The 20,563-nt window shown below is 45.7% G+C and overlaps 1 protein-coding gene across 1 annotated transcript; it reads left to right on the top strand.

The window, feature by feature from the left end:
• Positions 1-1,155: 1,155 nt before the first annotated feature.
• Positions 1,156-17,834, top strand: DUSP19 (dual specificity phosphatase 19). Its single transcript, XM_075317421.1, has 5 exons — positions 1,156-1,519; positions 7,597-7,643; positions 9,742-9,886; positions 14,904-14,911; positions 17,518-17,834. The coding sequence occupies exons 1-5, from the start codon at positions 1,294-1,296 to the stop codon at positions 17,740-17,742; spliced, it is 651 nt and encodes a 216-aa protein (XP_075173536.1). The 5' UTR covers positions 1,156-1,293; the 3' UTR covers positions 17,743-17,834.
• The last annotated feature ends 2,729 nt before the right edge of the window (positions 17,835-20,563 follow it).

Genomic DNA, 20,563 nt, shown 5'->3' with positions numbered 1-20,563 from the left:
CCTTGTGTGCATGACGCGTCCTGCGTTATTCACAGAGAGGCCTCCATTGTGCTTCTGCGCAGGCGCACTTTGATCTGCCCTACTGAGGGCAGAGTAAAGCACTGTAATGCGCAGTCACAAGGAAAGGTCAAAGTCCACCCGCGCATGCGCACTACAGTACAGTTGAAAGTGTGCATGGTCGTTTGCATGCTTGCCGTGGTATCACTCCCCTGTGGGTGTGATACGATGGATTTACATGAGCAACATCATTGTCAGCTCCTTGAGATCGCGCGCTTGCAATTCCCGCAGCCTTGTTATCCAGGTGCTTGCTTCTTAGCTTCAGGCGTGCACTGTGCATGTTCAGGAGACTCCTGCGGTCCCGACCATGCGCAGAGCGTGTCTGAAGCCGAGAAGCAAGCACCCGGATAAAAAAGGCTGCAGTAATGGTAAGCGCGCACGCTCGGGATCTCCAGGAGCTGACGGTGACATCACTCATGTAAATCCATGGAATCACTCCCACAGGTGCGTGATATCACGGAAAGCATGCAAACACCCATGGGGCAATGCGACATCCAGGGGACTAGACCCTCTGATCATTTACATAGGGTACATGAAAGTAATAAAACGTTTAATCATACATTCATATTACACACTACTGCAACACAGGGATGGGTAGGAAGAAGTTACTATTCCACACATCACCCTGCTTGTAGGTCAGAACGCATATGGGACCTGACAGGTTTCCTTTAAGCATTTCATGTCTATGTTTTGCTGCTGTGATACCACAATTTCCCTCAAGGTCAATAAAGTGTATTGTATGGTAAAAGGGGGCAACATGACGTTTATATATATATATATATATATATATATATATATATAAAAGCATGAGCGATTCCGGAAGTAAAAGGTGTGTGATTGTGATTATGTTGTGACAATTACTTAATATAAGCACATAAGTCGGCCAGCAACTGTATAACTATTGCAAAATTTCAACAGAGCTGCACACAATGTGCTCTACTGATATAAAACTGTGTAGCACCAAGCTGCCAGCAGGGGGGGCTCCTGCATCCTGTCTGCTAGGAATGTTCCTCTTCTTTTGCTGCAGACATCTGCAGTTTCAGCTTTCCTTTCTGGTTTGAGTCTTGTGCAGAGCAACCAATGGGACTTAGTGACAGAATACCCAATAGCAGAGGGCGTAGAATATATATCAGGACACAAGCCCAGCAATGTGCACACAGGCAGGAGCTGACAGTGCAGGGTACCGGTCAGCTGTGGCTATCCTCTGCTGCGCTGTGTAGCCTGAACTCCCATGTGATGCACTCACTTGGAGATGAAATCAAGGGTTTCTCCAAAAACAGACTCAAGAGGCAATGTACCAGAGTTACAACCTTATCCGGGAAGAGGATTATAGAGACTTGGAAGGGTTCTCTAGTACAAGTGGTGGATGACCCCGATCAGCCGGATGGACCAGCCTGTGGATACGTGCAAGACCTCAGCCTGGACCTGCAGCTTGGGGTCATCAAGCAATGGCTCTTACTTGGTGAGCGCGTTCTATAATGACTATATAGTGTAATATGTTCTCCCTACTATATGTCATACAGGGCACAGAACTGCCAATATTCTTTATAATGAAGGTGGGACAATATTCTTAAAAATATTAATCTTAGTTGCTGAAAAATGTCTTACTGATGAGAAAGGTGAGGCAGCAATTAGGATAAAATGCAGTGTATTGCACACTACAGCTGCTGAAGAACCTCTTACTGGAGACAAAAGTGAAGACGTCTATTAATTCATAGAGATCACCATCTTCCGCCGTGCACTACAGCTACTTAAGATTGTCTTTTTAAAGGGGATTTCCAGGTTTTGAAAACAACTGTTCTCCAGTTGGAGTTTCTCTTCCCTCACCCTCCCCGGGTCCGGCGCTAAAAAGTCTTCACCGCTATTCCTGGTGCCTGTTATTGTATGCAGTGCTGACGGCACATCGACATCTCTGCAGCCACTTAGGGACTTGAGATGTTCTTGACGTCAACTTGGTCAGAGCCGCTAAGGTCAGTTATTGTCTACAGTTTTGTCACCATGTTGTCATTGCTGCAGATAATAATAGACACCGGGAACAGCGGCGGAGTCTCAGTGCTGGACCAGGGGAGGATGAATAAAGCACAGTTTTCATTGTTTTTTAAACAAACTGCTACCAGGGAATGGGTTTTTTTCCAAAACCGGAAAACCTCTTTTAATAGAGAACAAGCACTTGACATCAGTTTTTTTAGTGGTTGGCCCAGGAGAAGGATCATCCTTGTGATGCCGGATTTTTTACCTCATCTGTGGCCAACATTGGGTGTCCTACCATAGCACTGACTAATGTAAACACCTTGGCCAAGATAAAGGGGCTTGTTGGCGTCTCTTTAGGGACATACCCGACGGTGCCTCAATAGCTCTGCCACATGGAGATATCGGGGAAAATTATGGCATGGTGCAGACGTGCAAATCGACTGATGCCCACACTAACAACAGCCCTACTGGGCACTTTACTATTGCTGAGCTATAGTTTCTGTGCTGTGAAGCAGCAATTAGGATAAAGTTCAGTATAATGCACACTGCAGCTGCTGAAGAACCTCTTACATCAGTAAGGACACGAGCAGAGATAGGCAGCGGGAATCCTCCAATACAAGACAGTAAGCCATGCTCCTGGTTTCTCTACTGGATTGGATGTCTATTTCTCTTTTCCATCAAGGATATAATTGAATTCTTGATGCTATATATGTAACACAGCATATTTGTGTCTTTGTTTCACTTGAGGTTCGTATATTAAAAATTGGATCAACTAAAAGTAAGTTTTTAACAAATCTGTTAAATAAGAAATAGTGAGAAATGGTGAATCATGCTAAGGAGAAACAAGTCCTCCTCAATTGTTAAGTAAGGGTACCTTCACACTTAGCGATGCAGCAGCGATCCGACCAGCGATCTGACCTGGTCAGGATCGCTGCTGCATCGCTACATGGTCGCTGGTGAGCTGTCAAACAGGCAGATCTCACCAGCGACCAGTGACCAGCCCCCAGCCAGCAGCGACGTGAAAGCGACGTTGCGCTTGCACGGAGCCGCCGTCTGGAAGCTGCGGAGACTGGTAACTAAGGTAAACATCGGGTATGGTTACCCGATGTTTACATTAGTTACCAGTGTGAGCAGGGAGCAGGGAGCCGCGCACACTAAGCGCTGGCTCCTTGCTCTCCTAGCTACAGTACACATCGGGTTAATTAACCCGATGTGTAATGCAGCTACATGTGCAGAGAGCAGGGAGCCGCGCACACTGAGTGCTGGCTCCTTGCTCTCCTAGCTGCTGTACACATCGGGTTAATTAACCCGATGTGTACAGCAGCTACATGTGCAGAGAGCCGGAGCCGGCAGCACAGGCAGCGTGAGAGCTGCTGGTAACTAAGGTAAATATCGGGTAACCACCTTGGTTACCCAATGTTTATCTTGGATACAGCTTACCTCAGCTGTCAGATGCCGGCTCCTGCTCCCTGCTCGCTTCATTTGTCGCTCTCTTGCTGTCACACACAGCGATCTGTGTGTCACAGCAGGAGAGCGGCTTTGAAGAAAACGAACCAGGGCTGTGTGTAACGAGCAGCGATCTCGCAGCAGGGGCCAGATCGCTGCTCAGTGTCACACACAGCGAGATCGCTAATGAGGTCACTGCTGCGTCACAAAAAGCGTGACTCAGCAGCGATCTCGGCAGCGAGCTCGCTGTGTGTGAAGCACCCCTAAGTTGGATATTTCTAGCAGAAAAGTCATAGATAACATTGTTTGCAATGCAAAGGTTGAAAGTTGTGACACGTCGCCTACAAAATTTGAAGTGGGGGAAAACACTGCTATAAATACCATTTCTAGATCTCTTTCCTTTGTTCAGCCTTTTTAGATCTTTTAGTCTGATGTGTCTATGGTTACGGCATTACAAGTATCAGCATTTCATAAGTCTTGAAACTTTTATTTGGAAAGAAATGGGTTAATAGACCGCGCTGCCGTAGAAAAGAGGATCCATGTAGAAGGAATGATTTTATTTGTCTACGCGTTTCAAAGGATATGACTTGTCCTGAGGAAGAAGCCATAAGGCTTTGAAACGCGTAGACAAATTAAATCATTCCTTCTACATGGATCCTGTTTTCTACGGCAGCGCGGTCTATTAACCCTAATCTCTCCAACTTTGAACTACATCTCCAAGTGGGTTCTGCTACAACCATACTTACTCCAGTAAAGGGAACCTGTCAGCAAATTTGGGTCCTATAAGCTTAAGCCACCACCACTGGGCTCTTATATACAGCATTCTAACATGCTGTTTATAAAAACCCAGGCCACTGTGTAGAACAAAATAATCACTTTATAATACTCACCTAAACGGTCACTGTGGAGGAGTTGTTCATATGGGTATCTCCGTTCTTCAGTGCCGGCGCCTCCTCTTTCGGCCATCTTTGTCATCCTTCTTCTGAAGCCAGGGTGCATGACACGTCCTACGTCATCCACACTTGCCGGCATTGAGGTCCTGCGCAGGTGCACTTTGATCTGTCCTGAGCAGGGAAGATCAAAGTATTGTAGTGCGCCTGTGCGGGATCGGCGAGTGTCTATGACATAGACGCATCATGCACAAAGGCTTCAGAATGAGGATGAAGATGGCCGAAAGAGGAGGCGCCGGCACCGGAGAACGGAGACGCCCATATAACTCAACTCCACCGCAGTGACTGTTTAGGTAACTATTATAAAGTGATTTTTACGTTCTACACAATGGTCTGGGCTCTTATAAACAGCATGTTAGATGCTGTATATAAGAGCCCACTGGTGGTGGCCGCAGCTTATAGGCCCCAAATCTGGTGACAGGTTCCCTTTAAAATGGTTGTGACTCTCACAACCACACTAGGTGTGTATACCCTTACAAAAGCATTCCCGACATTGTTTTAGGATAAGACCCTATTTGCGCTTACTATCTCTTCCAGCACTTTTAACCGTTGAAATATTTACTGACAAACATGCCGAGTTCATGTAAAGACTGAATATTTACATCGTTGGCCCTTATTTTTTAAGGCTTCTGTCCTTCACCCTGGCAGCCGGCTTTTACACCTTTTGGGCCAAATCCTGACTGATGATAATTCATTCTTGCCTAATCAATGTTTAGAGTTTATCACAATATCCGTTTGTTTTTGTCCACCTGCTTTTAGAGTATTGACGAAGGGTTCTTATAAAAAAAGATGTAGGTGCACTCACAATTCGGAATACAAATTCCAGTCTTTCTTGTATATCATTAAATATACAGGTTTTGGGACCTTGCACAGTACAGCCAGGCGTTGGCTATTTCTCAGAGTGACATGAGAGTGTACGGTACTTTCCTTTTTTTCAAGTCTTATTGAATGGTAACACAACCTTATAGCAAGGACTGCTAAATGGGATGCACTTACAAAAAGACACAAAATCTAACTAAAAATAAACCTGAAGAGAAAAGCGAGAAGCAGTCATGTAAGTAGTTAAAGAAACACAGATAAATCATATTTATCGCTTAGTCCCAATGGACCTTGTGCATCAGTATCGATGATCCACCTAGCTTCTCATTGGAGAAGTAATTTGTGACAATTTCCTCAAAGGTTAAAGGGGTTGTTCACTACTTTGACATGATGGCCTATCATTAGGATAGGTCATCAATATATGATCATCCGGGTTCTGATGTCCCGCAGCCCCACTGATCAGCTGTTCTCCGTGCCGGCAGTGGCAGCAGGTGGCTGGAAATGCTCAGTTCCGGAGCTGCTCCGTCTTCTGATAATTGCCCTGATCGGGTATTGCACATCCGCCTTCCATTCAAACCAATAAGATTCAGATGTGTTGTACCCGGCCGTGACCAATATGAGAAGAAAAAGCAGCTCCGGAATTGGGCATTTCTGGTCACAGGCTGCTGCTGCCAGCTCCGAGAACAGCTGATCATCGGGGGTGCTGGGTGTCAGACACCAGCCGATAAGACATTTGTGTAGTAGATTGTCTGGATTGTTTTTCCTATATAATAGAATTAGCAACTGCATGGAGATCTCAATTAGATTGAGATTTTGGGAGTTTCCTGGCCATGAATCGAAAATGTCAATGTGTTGTTCACCAAGCAACATGATTATCACTTTTACCTTGTGAGATGGTCTCCATCATGCTGGAAAAAAAGCATTGCTCAGCACCACATTGTTCTTGGAACATTGGGAGAAGTTGCTCTTTGGGGATTGTTCAGATCCCATTCATTATTCATGTTAGGCCTCTTTCACATGCACGTGCCTCCGTTACGTGTTTGGCATTTTTCTCACGTACAAGAGACACGTACACACGTAGACCTAGGTATTCCTATGGTTTTGGACACACGTATTTGCGCATGGAACGTGTGTTCGTTTCGTACTTACGTGTGTCCGTGTGTTTCTCATGCCGACATGTCCGTTTTCTCTCTGGCATCACGGGTGTCACACGGAACGCAAACGCGTCACACGTAATGCAAACGGACCACACGGATGTGTTCCGTGTGACACGCACCGGAGAAAAGACATGTGTCCGTGAGAAAAAAAAAACAAAACTTTACTCACCTTCTCCTGCCCTGCTGTCTCTGCCATTGCTGTCACTTGCTGTCGACCGCCGCTCATTATGCTAATTGAATATTCACTTCACTGCGGCCGGAAGCAGCAGCAGGGAGTCGGCAGGACCGGAGACCGAGATCAGCACCACGGACAGCGAAGCCAGGGATAGGTGAGTAGAAAGTTCCCGTTCTCTGTGTGTTATCACGGATAACACACGGAGAACACACGTAGCCCATAAACACGGGTCACGGAGGGCAAAACGCACCTCTGACACGTCCGTGAAAAACGTGCATGGTTTTTCACAAACGTGTGAAAGAGGCCTTAGGCAAAATTATGAGTGACCCAGTCCATGGATGAAAAGCCTCCACATATGGTGTCTGGATGCTTTACTATTTACATGGCACAGCGCTCAAGGTACCGTTCACTTTTTCTTCTTTGGACAATTGGTCTACCGGATGTTCCAAACAAGGAGCTTTCATCAGAGAAATTACTTTACCCTAGACTTCTGCACTCCAATACCAGTACTTCCTATAGAACGTCAGTCTATCATTGATGTTTTGAGAACTTTGCTGCCGTTCCTGACGGTAGCCCACCCTGCAAAAGCCTTCACCTCACTGTGTGTGCAGATGCACTAACCTGCCTGCTGCCACTCCTGAGCAAGCTCTGCACTGCAGTTGAACCAATTCTGTAGCTTACTCATCTTTAGCAGACTGTCATGGCACTTGTTGGACTTTCTTGGTCACCCTGAAGCCTTCTTCACAGCATGGGTGAAGTTCATGTCATTAAGATAATTTTGATGGCCAAGTATGACTTTGCAATTAATCTGATTATTTTTCATAATAATCTAGCGTTAATGCAAATTTCCATTAAAAACCAATGAAGCACCAAACTTTGTGAAAACCAAAATTCATGTGTGTCTCAAAACTTTTGGCCTTGATAGTAGTTGGGTGTGAAGTAATGTAATATGTATAGAAAACATTTCATTGTGCGGTGTTTCTGTTCTGTATAGTGATGATTTACTCTCTTATTTTGCCAGGGTCACAAGATGTTGCCCAGGACCATGATATGCTGAAAAAGTATCAGGTAAAATAAATGTCTCCAGTAGCGGTTAAATGTGGAAGTAATGTCAAAGGCATAAGGAATTACATTTTCGCTAAAACCATCCATCTCTCCAGATGTTTAGTGCTCTCATTCATTATTTAGGATATCCTGTACATAGATAATCTACACTGTTAAACGATGGAGAAGAATAAAATTCAGGTCATTTTTCTGCACCCAGACAATCATGTTTCATCCTTGCAACAAGGTTTTCCTGGCTTTATTTATCCATGAAGGTTTATCTCAAGGAGATAGAGGTTTATTATTATAAGTAACTGGCAAGACCACAGTCTGATAATGGATACCAATGCTTACGATCTGGCCTGCAGCACTTATGGCAGATTTTCCATGTGGATATATACACATACAAAGGTCAGCGATAACATTAAAATCACTAACAGGTGATGTTAATAACATTGATTCCAGTACCAAAGGGTGGCATAGGCTGTCAGCCTAGATCTGAGCAACTCTTTTCAAGGGGTAAATTGTGATGGCTAGGTGACTGGTTCGGAGCATATCCAAAACAGCAGGTCATGTAGAGCGCACCCAGTATGCACTGGTTAACTGGTTAGTACATTGTAAAAGTGGTCGAAGGAAGGACAACTATGAACCAGCTCTGTTCTTACCTATTGTACCATCACCCATTCCCTATAGACTGTGAGCCCTCGCGGGCAGGGTCCTGTCTCCTCCTATACCAGTCTGTTTTGTACCGTTAATGATTGTTGTATGTATACCCTCTTTCACTGTAAAGCGCCATGGAATAAATGGCGCTATAATAATAAATAATAATATCTGACATCAAGGTCATAGGTGCCCAAATCAAGATGTGTTTGTTAGAAACGATGATGTTATGGTCGCCGAGGAGCAGTGAACGTCCAGGAGTGGACCCACTGGGCTATACACCGGACTCCCCAGGAGGAGCTAACCTCGAGCTAACCCCTATACAAGGACCATCAGGTGTAACCCCGGGGGCCTAAATGTATGACTGCCAAGACCAGTGGTATCAGCTTTTACGGACAGGAGAGTCCCTGAAGCCCAGTCCGGATGTGTACAGATGTAACGGCACGGATGCGGAATCACAGATATGGCAACAGGATGTGGTATCCTGAGCATGGCAGCACAGAGGTGGTGGCTCAGACGTGACAGCATGGAAGTGGTAATTCATACGTGGCAGCATGAAGATGGTAGCAGCAGGCTCTAGGAAGATACACAGATTAGCGGGTACAGGCAACTGGTACCAGGACAGATGACACAGGACTAGACACAGTAATGGGTATGATACCTGAGAACTAGAAACGCACTCCCTACGGGGAGAGTGCTTCTGGGTAATACAACGCCGGCCCTTTAAGAAACGGGGCGCGGCTGTGCACACCCTTCGGGCAGTTCCAGGAGGCCTGCATGTGGCCTGAAAGCAGGCTGAGGCTGTGGCAGGAACGGGGCGCCTGGGACCGCTGGACAGGTGAGGAAAACGGTGCACCCGCCGAGGCATGAGAGCAGGAGTGTGCGGGGGTGCCAGAACCAGGCGCTACAGGTGGCTATTCATCTGGTCTGATCCCACAGATGTCAGGTAGTTCTGACAGAGAATTGGTAATACTTTTACCAGATTTTTTGGGGGAGTAATATATGACCAAGACCTCATTTTGAAGTTTTCATAAATCAGATCAGAGGAGCTCAGAGAAAAGATGGATAAAACCAGTGCAAACTGTCCCATTAGAATGACCTCCCTCACGAATTCTCAGTTACATCATTCGGCAGCCGGCAATGTGCAAAAAACAAACACAGAGAGCCTGTAAAGGCCAAACGGTGGAAATTTTTCAGTAAATCTCAATTGCAAAAAATCCTTTTTAGCCTAAAATAATTACATGTAAGTAAAAACAAAATGCCCTTATCTAGAGTTTAACTAAACGTTTTGTAGGACCCTGGCCAGTGGCCATGTAAGGGGTCATGATTGAAGGCTACACCGGGAATATTAATCAGAAGAAGTGCTTTAATGCTGGCACGTAGGGGAGGTTCACAAGACCACTGGTAGTTTTTGAACAACTTTATCCTTTCATTTGAGAGCTTTTTTTATTTGTTTTTGTAGGTCACACACATCTTGAATGTTGCATATGGAGTAGAAAATGTTTTTCCAGATGAATTCACATATAAGAAACTTTCCATCCTTGATCTGCCAGAGACCGACCTAACATCACATTTCCCTGAATGCTTTGATTTCATAGAGGAGCCAGGCTGCAGGTAGTAATTTTATTATATTTTGTAACAAGTCAATATCCTTCTGATTTAAATACAATTTGTTGCATAGGTTGGGTTTTCATATACACAGTGTTCTCCATCAAGCTCCACCGTGGGATTTCTGTTGGCAAAATGCTGACAGAATCCCCAATGAAGTGCTTAACGGAGACTGTATAAATGTGAACCCAATCTTTGGTGTCTGTCTTTAAATTAGGACAGCTATCCTGAAGCTTTATGCTCCAAAGCACCCCCTGAATGACTGAATGACTCCCTCCCCCCCCCCTTCCACCATCCAGAGTATACTGTATACGGGGCTATAAGTAAATGAACATTGCATGTAAAATTGTTTAACATCAGACTACCTCCATGGTGCCATTGTTAAAAAATGACTACCTCCAGTGGTGCCATTGTTAAAAAATGGTTATGGAACAGGTCTACAAATCAGCCATGAGTGATGGTGTTTTATACACAGAGTTCAAGAATATGATCCATTGACTGGATGTACACAGATCTACTAGGTCTGTATCCAGTCGCCTCTATCTAGCATGTGCAATTTATAATAACTGTGTCCTAAATTTCCTTTGGTCTCTTTCGGGCATCACGACCTGGGTGCAATTGCTATCTATGCACCTGCGGCAAATTTTTAGGATAATTTGATCGATGTCCTAAAGGAGCAATAGCCATTAGATGAATGTTGACTGACCCTGCAATTTCAGCAGATCCACCAGCCATCTCGGTTCTATGGAAGTGTCCTAAAGCTAGGGTCACACGTAGCGACGCAGCAGCGATCACGACTGACGACCTGACCTTATCAGGATCGCTGCTGCGTCGTTACATGGTCGCTGGTGAGCTGTCAAACAGGCAGCTGTCTCCAGCGACCAGTGACCAGCCCCCAGCCAGCAGCGACGCGTGGAAGCGATGCTGCGCTTGGTAACTAAGGTAAATATCGGGTAACCAAGCAAAATGCTTCGCTGGTTACCCGATATTTACCTTGGTTACAAGCGCACACCGCTTAGCGCTGGCTCCCTGCACTCCTAGCCAGAGTACACATCGGGTTAATAAGCAAACCTTTGCTTATTTACCCGATGTGTACTCTGGCTATGTGTGCAGGGAGCCGGCACTGGCAGCCTGAGAGCGGCTGACGCTAGTAACTAAGGTAAATATCGGGTAACCAGCGAAGCACTTCGCTTGGTTACCCGATGTTTACCTTGGTTACAGCTTACCGCAGGCTGCCAGATGCCGGCTCCCTGCACATTCAGATCGTTGCTCTCTTGCTGTCACACACAGCGATGTGTGCTTCACAGCGGGAGAGCAACGTCCAAAAAATGAAGCAGGACATTCAGCAAGAACCGGCGACCTCACAGCAGGGGCCAGGTCGTTGCTGGATGTCACAGACAGCGACAGGACTTCGCTGCTATGTCACCATTTTCTGTGACGTAGCAGCGATGTCCCGTCGCTGTCGCTGTGTGTGACACCAACTTAACTCTTCAGTGACAGATTCCGGTTGCTATTGTTTTCACCTGTGATAAGCTGGCATCAGAGGTGTCTGCCAGTAACTCTCCTCTCCCCATAAAGGACACATGCAGCAAGCGCTGCTCTGCTTTTAATGGCCGGCTTTGGTTAAGATCTGTTTTTTTAACAGATTGTGTTCAATTTTGCATGTAACATCAATGCCCTAATATTTATCTATATATTATGCCTATTTACTATCAAAATTGTTCCCTTTTGCAAAGAAATGCATTTCTATAATTGATCAGGAAAAAATGCAGGTAACCCAAACACCCAACAACATAAGGAAATAGAGCAAATCATTTTAAAGACTTATAAACTATATATATATATTATACTTAAAGGGATTTTGCCACAGAATAAATTGTGTTATTAAAAGGAATTGTTCAGACAATTTGTGCTGTTCAAACCATGGGCAATATAAATCACTGCACGATTGCAGCCAGGTATATTATTTTATAAAGTACTCAAGCATTTCAACAAAAAATTGAATATCCGGCCGGGGACAAGAGCCAGAGAGGAGACTAGTCCAGCACTGCCCCTGGCCGTCCCTTCCCAGCGCTGCCCCTGGCTGTCCCTTCCCAGCGCTGCCCCTGGCCGTCCCTTCCCAGCGCTGCCCCTGGCCGTCCCTTCCCAGTGCTACCCCTGGCCGTCCCTTCCCAGCGCTGCCCCTGGCCGTCCCTTCCCAGCGCTACCCCTGGCCGTCCCTTCCCAACGCTGCCCCTGGCCGTCCCCTCCCAGCGCTGCCCCTGGCCGTCCCCTCCCAGCGCTGCCCCTGGCCTTCCCCTCCCAGCGCTGCCCCTGGCCTTCCCCTCCCAGCGCTGCCCCTGGCCTTCCCCTCCCAGCGCTGCCCCTGGCCTTCCCCTCCCAGCGCTGCCCCTGGCCTTCCCCTCCCAGCGCTGCCCCTGGCCTTCCCCTCCCAGCGCTGCCCCTGGCCTTCCCCTCCCAGCGTTGCCCCTGGCCTTCCCCTCCCAGCGCTGCCCCTGGCCTTCCCCTCCCAGTGCTGCCCCTGGCCTTCCCCTTCCAGCGCTGCCCCTGGCCTTCCCCTCCCAGCGCTGCCCCTGGCCTTCCCTTTCCAGCGCTGCCCCTGGCCTTCCCCTTCCAGCGCTGCCCCTGGCCTTCCCCTTCCAGCGCTGCCCCTGGCCTTCCCCTCCCAGCGTTGCCCCTGGCCTTCCCCTCCCAGCGCTGTCCCTGGCCGTCCCCTCCTAGCGCTGCCACTGGCCGTCCCCTCGGAGCGCTGCCACTGGCCATCCCCTCGGAGCGCTGCCACTGGCCGGCCCCTTCAAGCGCTGCTCCTTGGCCGTCCCCGCCCAACGCTGCCCCTGGCCGGCCCCTCCCAGCACTGCCCCTGGCCGGCCCCTCCCAGCGCTGCGCCAGGTGACTGACAGACCTTACTCTGTCTAAACTCCCATAGCTCTCTTCCCTCCTAGCCCTAACTCCTCACTATGGGTAGGCAGACCCACATAATTTATGTTCCACCCCTCCCCTCCCAGCTGGATCCAAATTAAGCAAAATTTATTAATTTATTAACCTGACAGGCGGCTCGTGTCCTCCCATTAAGCAGTGATCTTTGTATCCGCCATTTATATTCTTTGCAGTTGCTCAATTTAGCTCATCACAATCCATCTATGGGGTTCGGAGTGTCAATACAATTCTGCACAAGGCCTCCTGTTGCGGAAGCCATAACAGAACAGAGCTGCTTTGTTTTTGGGCGCCTTGTGACATTTTTCCCATCTTCGTTACTTTTATAGTCTGTGCACAGGTGGCCGGTAATCTTTGTCCCCACTATGTATGTTTTGCCTGAGGACAAATACAGGTGTGGGAGACTACAATCATGTGGCGTATGTTGGTGCCATATCAATGGGATAGCAATGCATTCATTTACGATTATGATCCTCCAGGGACAGGTGGTTAGGAACATGGCTGACACATGACAATAATCAGTGTATTCTTCGCTCTTCTCAGCTTCTAACCCTCCAAAGACCTCTGTGAATAATTCCAGGTATTCATTACCAAACATTATGGGTTCCTGGCTTTTTATTGGATTAACTTCTCAACAGATCTAATGTGGATAATTTATCATAGATTGCGATCTTGGAAGATTAGATTGCACTGCTCTTTGTTGTGTGTGGTGTTCTCTTCCCTTGTGAAGAATACTTTACAGGACATCTGAATCCCACTTTGCATAATGACCTCACTCGGGTTACATACCACCGCTGACACGTAGAAGTTTTCCGTTTTGTATACATGTGTGGACACACTGAAAAGCACTCAGTGATTCTATCACTCAATACAGTGTGAAAGGGAACTTTCCAGTTACAAAAGCTGTTATGTGTTTTTGTGAAGTGTAGGAAGCATTCATATTTAATCAGGTATTATCTAATTAACTCATGAATTCGTTAGATAATGCATGTAAAATTACTGCCTTAAGATCCCACAAATATGACTTTAATAACAAAATGCCTTCACATTTTCAAATTCCAATGCAATAATGCGTAATGGGTGGGGGTCCAACTGCTGAGAGTACCTCTCTGGGTAATAAGTGGACTGTGGAACTCTATGGGGATATACTCTGTGTGTGTGTGTGTGTGTGTGTGTGTGTGTGTGTGTGTGTGTATATGTATATATATGTATGTGGCACCCCTGAGGCTTCAGTCGCCACAGAGGTACTGCATCTCAGCCAGAGATGTAGTATCCCATTCCCGGGTAAGGACGGGGTCACAAACCGGTATACACAAAACACAGACACTCTCATTAGCAACACTCCACTGGACTGTGGTTAGGGAAAGTTTTTCCTTTGATGTCTCCATAGGTACGCACAGTCCGTGCCAGTCTAGTTAGTGGGAGCAGCCAGTTGGGCAGTTGGAAGGAATAGTGTAGTGATGGGCAGTCCGGCTCTTTTTGGTGATCCAGTTCCCATGGCTCCGCTCACCAAAAAGAGCCAGATCTTTCAGATCGTTCTCGGCTCCTTATTAAGTATGTGTTCACCCCAGGTGAACAAATATTTAAGATTATAGTAACGCCGCCAAAACCCCGCCCACTTACAAGTGACCAATTAGATTGTTGAGTAGACGGAGATTAGCCGCGGGTGGGCGTGGTTTCAGCGGCGAAAAGAGCCGTTTAGGGATTTTAGTGGCTCACACTGGTGATCCGGCTCCTGTCAGTCACAGCAGGGAGCAGGATCTTTGTGTCCGATCGTTCACAACCGACACATCACTAGAGTAGTGGAGGAGTCAAGACCTGTGGTCTGGAGCTGCTGCAGCTCGGTCCACGCACACGACCGAAAGGGTCCTAGAGCCCACGAGAGCGACCATACTCTCATGGCCTCGATCCACATACAATGTACCAGAGTTGAGGGACTTGGCTGCAGTAGGATACCGACCCCTCAACTACTGGAGAACTTCAAGACTCAGCTAGCTAACCGGAGGCTGAGGTTACTTCAAGTGCCGAAGCCAAATCCACACACATCCAGTGAAAAGGTGACCACATAGGGTCAAGGGATAGAGCTTCAAGCCACTCGACAGGGTCCGCGGACACCAGCTCGGTACTCTGTGTGTGCAGGCGTGGGACAGGTGGGAGAGGTCAGCGCAGGAAGACTACCAAGAAAGGAACACAGAGGGGTGTACCGGGTTGTGCCTTCGAACTATCCGGGATCGGCTGGAGCCCATCACAGCAGGACCCAGCACTCTGAGAGCAGCATTTGTCTACACGTGCTCACCTGGAACTCTTAACTGTGAGTAAAGACCTTGTGACTGCATCCCTGTGTCGTCCGGTTATTCCCTGTGCCTACGGCCCTGCACCCTGCCATTATAGACTACTACTCCCAACAGCCCTGGTGCCCAGCTCTACCTATGGAGAGTGATTCCATCTCTGCTGCGTTACCACCGATCCAAGTGAAAACTGATCAGCAGCGGCGGCACCTATCTTTCCACATACCACAGGTGGCGTCACGACATCTCTTGTGTAAATATTCCCCCACCATCATCAGCCATTTATTATATATAACAACACCGCCGGGGTCACAGAACCGGGCCCTGTCACCGTGACATCCACGGAGCAGAACAGAGCCGTGGCCTGGTAACGAGTAACCCCCAGGCCCCGGTGCGGGCATGTCATACCAACCTACAGTACTTGGCTAAAATATTCATACATGCTTGGTAAATGTTGGGCCAATTGTCTTCTCAAGAGGATTCCCTTATTTGTAAAAGAAAAAAGAATCCAAGGAAAAATAAAACAATGATGCTTCTGATGTCAGGAGGTCATATACTACCAATTCCCCCATACATATGCATATTTGGTTTCTCATTTTGGAAAACCAATATGCCACTTCCAATTGCCTCCAACACCAGCTTATCTTCATGTGAGAACAAAGAATTGGGCACATTAAAAGTAAGCAAGTCTGACCCTTCCTGTCATCTGTTGTCAATAGGGACTTCTTTATACCAAATCTGGAGGTGCTCCACTGTACACGGGTGGGGGGGGGGGATCCTGTTCCCTAGCTAACAAAGTTAAGTTGATCTGAAGGGACTCAAATTCGCTACATCTCTTGGATCTTACTGGAAAATTTGATTCACACTGAATTTATTCTTTGTAAATTGAATGCCTTTTATTATGCTCTGGGGTCTAGAGAGGCTCCACAGCAAAATAAAACGTTAAGTGTAGAAAAAAAAGAACTATTGCTCACTGTCCCCTTTATGGTCCTCAGCACCTGTCTTTACCACCGAGATGCTCTGAATCCCCATGCATCTTCATATTAGGCCGAGACTTCCAGCCACGACCTAGGCTCAGGAAGTCCCTATGGCGGCCTCTCCTGGCCTAGCATGAATATCATCAATGTTTCAGCGCACCCTTTGCTGAGGACCATAGAGTGAATTTTTTTTTTCCACCTTTTTCCTATTTTACGTAATTCTCCTAAAGTGAATTGCAAAAAATTACAGTAAAATTCAGTTCCACCAGAATAATGCACAGGTCAAATTAATTGGAATAAAACTCGTGCACACTTTGCCCTCTCACCCGATGCATAACTACTTTACAGAGAACCTATCAGGTGCTATATGCATCCAGGACCACGAGCAGTTCTGGCTGCATATTGCTAATCCCTGCCTAACTGTCCCTGTATCTAGTATCTAGTAGCATCGATAAAGAGATCTTTAGAAAAAGTATTTCTAAAGAGCTTTTATTATATGCTAACGAGGCCAGGGACTTCTTGCAAGGGTATTACTTCCCTTGGCTAGTCGGTCCCCTTAGCATGTAAGAACGCCCCTGTGGAATTATGAATGCGCAGCGTCAGAGGCATTGTCGCGCTCACCTCTCTGCTGCCACCACACCCGATGCTGGATTTCGGCTCAGTGCACATGATCAGAAGTCCTAGACTTCCAGTCATGCGTACTATGAAGCCGAGTGTACGCGTCCGGGCTTCTAACTGTTGTTGTGTGCATGACCGGAAGTCCGGGGACGTTCTGATTGTTCGCACTGAGCCCAAAACCAGTGGTGGCAGCAGAGGTGAGAGCGCCCATGCCTCTGACACTACGCATCCATTAGCAAGTTAGCGTGCTCACAGGGGCATGCTAACGTACAAAGGTTGCCGACTAGCCAAGGGAACTAATGCCCTTGTAGAATATTATAAAGGATCTTTACAAAATACTTTTTTTTAAAGATCTCTTTATCTATCCTACTAGATGCAGGGATTAGCAATATGCACCCAGAACTGATCGTGGTTCTCGGTGCATATTGCACCTGAAAAGGTTCACTTTAAAGATTTCAGCACCTGATTATCATGAAAAAAATATGGGTCATATATGAAGGTTTGCGTCAAAATCACAGGGTTAACATGCATATAGAATCCCAACAATTCTAACAAGCGCTGCGGAATATGTTGGCGCTATATAAATAAAAATTATTATTATAAATTATTATAAGAACATTATATTTTTATCTGATTGACCATATTGAATTGCACTAAAGAGTATTTGTGTTCTGCCTTATGGTGCCTCCATGAAGCATAGTGCTTGTGTCTATGTAATATGATGGACCTGTAGGTAATATGTATTCTGTCTTACAGGCTCCTTGTGAACCACTCATTGTTTTCATGCAACTGAACATTTCTTTTTCTTCACAGAATGGAGTGGTGCTTGTCCACTGTAATGCAGGAGTGTCTCGTGCACCGTCAATAATCATTGGTTATTTGATGTACACTGAGAAGCTTAATTTTGCTAGAGCCTTTTCGGTAGTAAAAAACGCGAGACCAGCGGTGTGTCCAAATCCTGGATTTATGGAACAGCTCCACAAGTATCAAGACTACAGTAAAAAACAGACAGACACTATCCATGAAAAAACAGATTGACTTATTACCTTTCTCTGTGTGTTCGTGTCTTAATTGTTGTGTCGTTCCTTTTTTTTAAAAAAATAAATCTGTGTGCTAAAGTTTTTTGAAAAGCTAGTGATCATGTTTTTCCTTAAGTGAAGTGAATCACACACATATATATATATATATATATATATATTTTATTTTATTTTTTTCCCAAGATTGATTTTTACCACCCCCTCACTTCCCCCAACAACCCCCCAATACACATACAATAAATTGTCCTTTTGAAAATTAAATTGGACATCATTATTGGCTGTGTAGATAAATACACTCCACAAGATTGAAAGTACAACACCAGGAAGGAAACGTCGTGGAGTTACGGATATCACAGGATGGATATTCATGTTGTTAATGATATGCAAATGATAAAAAGAAGGAAACTAAATTTTCAAGCCATCTCTGTTCATTAATGGTTGTCTGAAGAATGTTCTGTTCGGCTGAATGCACTTGAGCACGCAATCATCAAAATCTACTGCTGGCATCTCATTTTGCGATTGCCAACAAATGACATCCAAGATTTGCTCGAAGGAAGACAAGTGTGAAGACTCTGCAGGGAATGGTTGCACATATAGGTCACACAGGCTTCTCAGAGTAGCAGGAGCAGCATGTCGCCTCGTATGTTGAAAAACTGACTCCTGGGACATAGGAGAAATGGTGGTACCACTGGTTTCAGAGTGACCCATGACCTAGGATGCAAGACTTGATTTTTGACATTGGGCACTGATATTGTGACCCAAAGTCATTTGATAATCTTCAGATTTCATGATTCCTTGCACCAGGGCTGTGGAGTCGGAGTCGTGGAGTCGGAGTCGGAGCTCATTTTGGTGGAGTCGGAGTCGGTATAAAATGCACCGACTCCGACTCCTAAAATATATAATAAATTGGGGACAGGAGTGCAATGCAGAATGTGCTGAATATTTTACTAAATAATAACATTTAGTATAATGCTTATATTTAAGTGAAAAATTTATTGTAGTACAATGTGAACATCAGACATTTAATTGTTTTTATGATACAATAATCAAGATATTTGGATAGAACATAAAATATTTATTGGAATACAACTTTAGAACACAAAAAACTAATAAATTGTAAATATGTAATATATATATATATATATATATATATATATACACACACAGTGTATATACACACACAAGATATATATGTAATCTACTGTATATTACATAGTGTATTACATATTTACAATTTATTACAGTTTTTTGTGTTCTAAAGTTGTATTCCAATAAATATATTTTATGTTCTATCCAAATATCTTGATTATCGTATCATAAAAATTATTAAATGTCTGATGTTCACATACACATATTCATGTACTACAATAAATTTTTCACCTAACTAAGCAATATATGTAGGAGTCGGAGTCGGAGCCGGAGTCGGAGTCGGAGCCGGAGTCGGAGTCGGTGCAAGAGAATTTGAGGAGTCGGAGTCGGAGTCGGAGTCGAAGGTTTGGCTTACCGACTCCACAGCCCTGCCTTGCACACAGTCAAGGCACCTAATGCCAGAGGCAGCAACACAACCCCAAAACAGCTTTGAACCCCCACCATATTTGACTGTAGGTACTGTGTTTTTTCTTTGTAGGTGTCACGGTCCTGACTTGCGGTGCGTCTTCTATACTGTGACTTCTGTTCACCTTCCTGTGGAGCCGGTATCTGCCTGGGAGCCACGTGGAACATCCTGCCGGGATCTCGGTATCGTTCTGTATTCCTGTGATGGGCTATTTCCCTTTTACTGGTGAGGGGAGGGGCTTTTCCACATTCTCTGCATTCCGGGTAATTGCTCTACTTTATCAGGGAGCGTTCTCAGCCAGAGTGGCGCCAGTCGTATTACCCGGTTTGTTGCAGTAAGTGCCTGGCTCCTGGTTTGTCTTGTGACTTGATCTTGGCTACTCGACTCTGGACTGTCTTCTGACTTCACTATGCCTGCCCCACTGACCTTGTCATTCCCGTCTGGCTTCCGATCTCCTCCTGACTATGCCTTTGCCTGCCCCTTGTGTCCCATACATACTCTTCTGGTTACCTGACCCCCGGCCTGGATCCCAAACTCATTCTTGTCTATTCCCAGTGTTTAGTCGTGTCCTTTCGGTACTGACCTCTGTCTATCTGAATTTCCCTCTGCTCTCGTAGCACGCTCATGTCTACTGTGCCATCTATTTGCAAACTCTATACTACACCCCATAGTGACTAGTATCTCACGCCACTGTGTGAGTGGCGTAACATTAGGCCTCAGTCCGTTTTTGGTAAACAGTAGAATGATGTGCTTTACCAAGAAGCTCTATCTTGGTCTCTTCTGTCCCCAAGACACTTTCCCAGAATGATTTTGGCTTACGTACATTGTGGCAATAATAATAATAATTTTTATTCATTTATATAGCGCTATTAATTCCACAGCACTGTACATACATTGGCAACACTGTCCCCATTGGGAAAACAAGGAGAACAAAAACAGAGTATAGTGCAAAATAACAATATTTATTTAAACAAGAAGGACTGGCACATAAGGGAGTCAGCGGCACAAATCAGAGGCATGTGTATAACAAATTATGTAAAAAAAACATGAAGTATACACGTACAGTGTCAGTTAGCAACTGCAAAACAAAATGCGATCAGGGCATAAGGTGCAATGGAGGAATCACAGTAGAACAGATAGAGAACTGTTATAACCACAAATACAGAGAAGTGGGCAATAATCATAATGTTTATACGGAATAAATGCCCCACACTAAGTATATGATAAAAGCATCCTATATTGCAAATAGCGCAGATAGCAAAATTAA

Source organism: Anomaloglossus baeobatrachus, chromosome 7, assembly GCF_048569485.1.
Source record: "Anomaloglossus baeobatrachus isolate aAnoBae1 chromosome 7, aAnoBae1.hap1, whole genome shotgun sequence".
NCBI lineage: Eukaryota > Metazoa > Chordata > Amphibia > Anura > Aromobatidae > Anomaloglossus > Anomaloglossus baeobatrachus.
The sequence above is the reverse complement of the archived record's forward strand: the minus strand, read 5'-3'. Positions and strand labels throughout refer to the sequence as shown.

What these genes read in the sequence shown, in the direction of transcription:
- DUSP19 (XM_075317421.1), top strand. Translation starts at nt 1,294, where the DNA reads ATGCACTCACTTGGAGATGAAATCAAGGGTTTCTCCAAAAACAGACTC. An exon ending in CAAGCAATGGCTCTTACTTG is followed by an intron (nt 1,520 to 7,596) that starts GTGAGCGCGTTC and finishes TTATTTTGCCAG; the next exon opens with GGTCACAAGATGTTGCCCAG. An exon ending in ATATGCTGAAAAAGTATCAG is followed by an intron (nt 7,644 to 9,741) that starts GTAAAATAAATG and finishes TTGTTTTTGTAG; the next exon opens with GTCACACACATCTTGAATGT.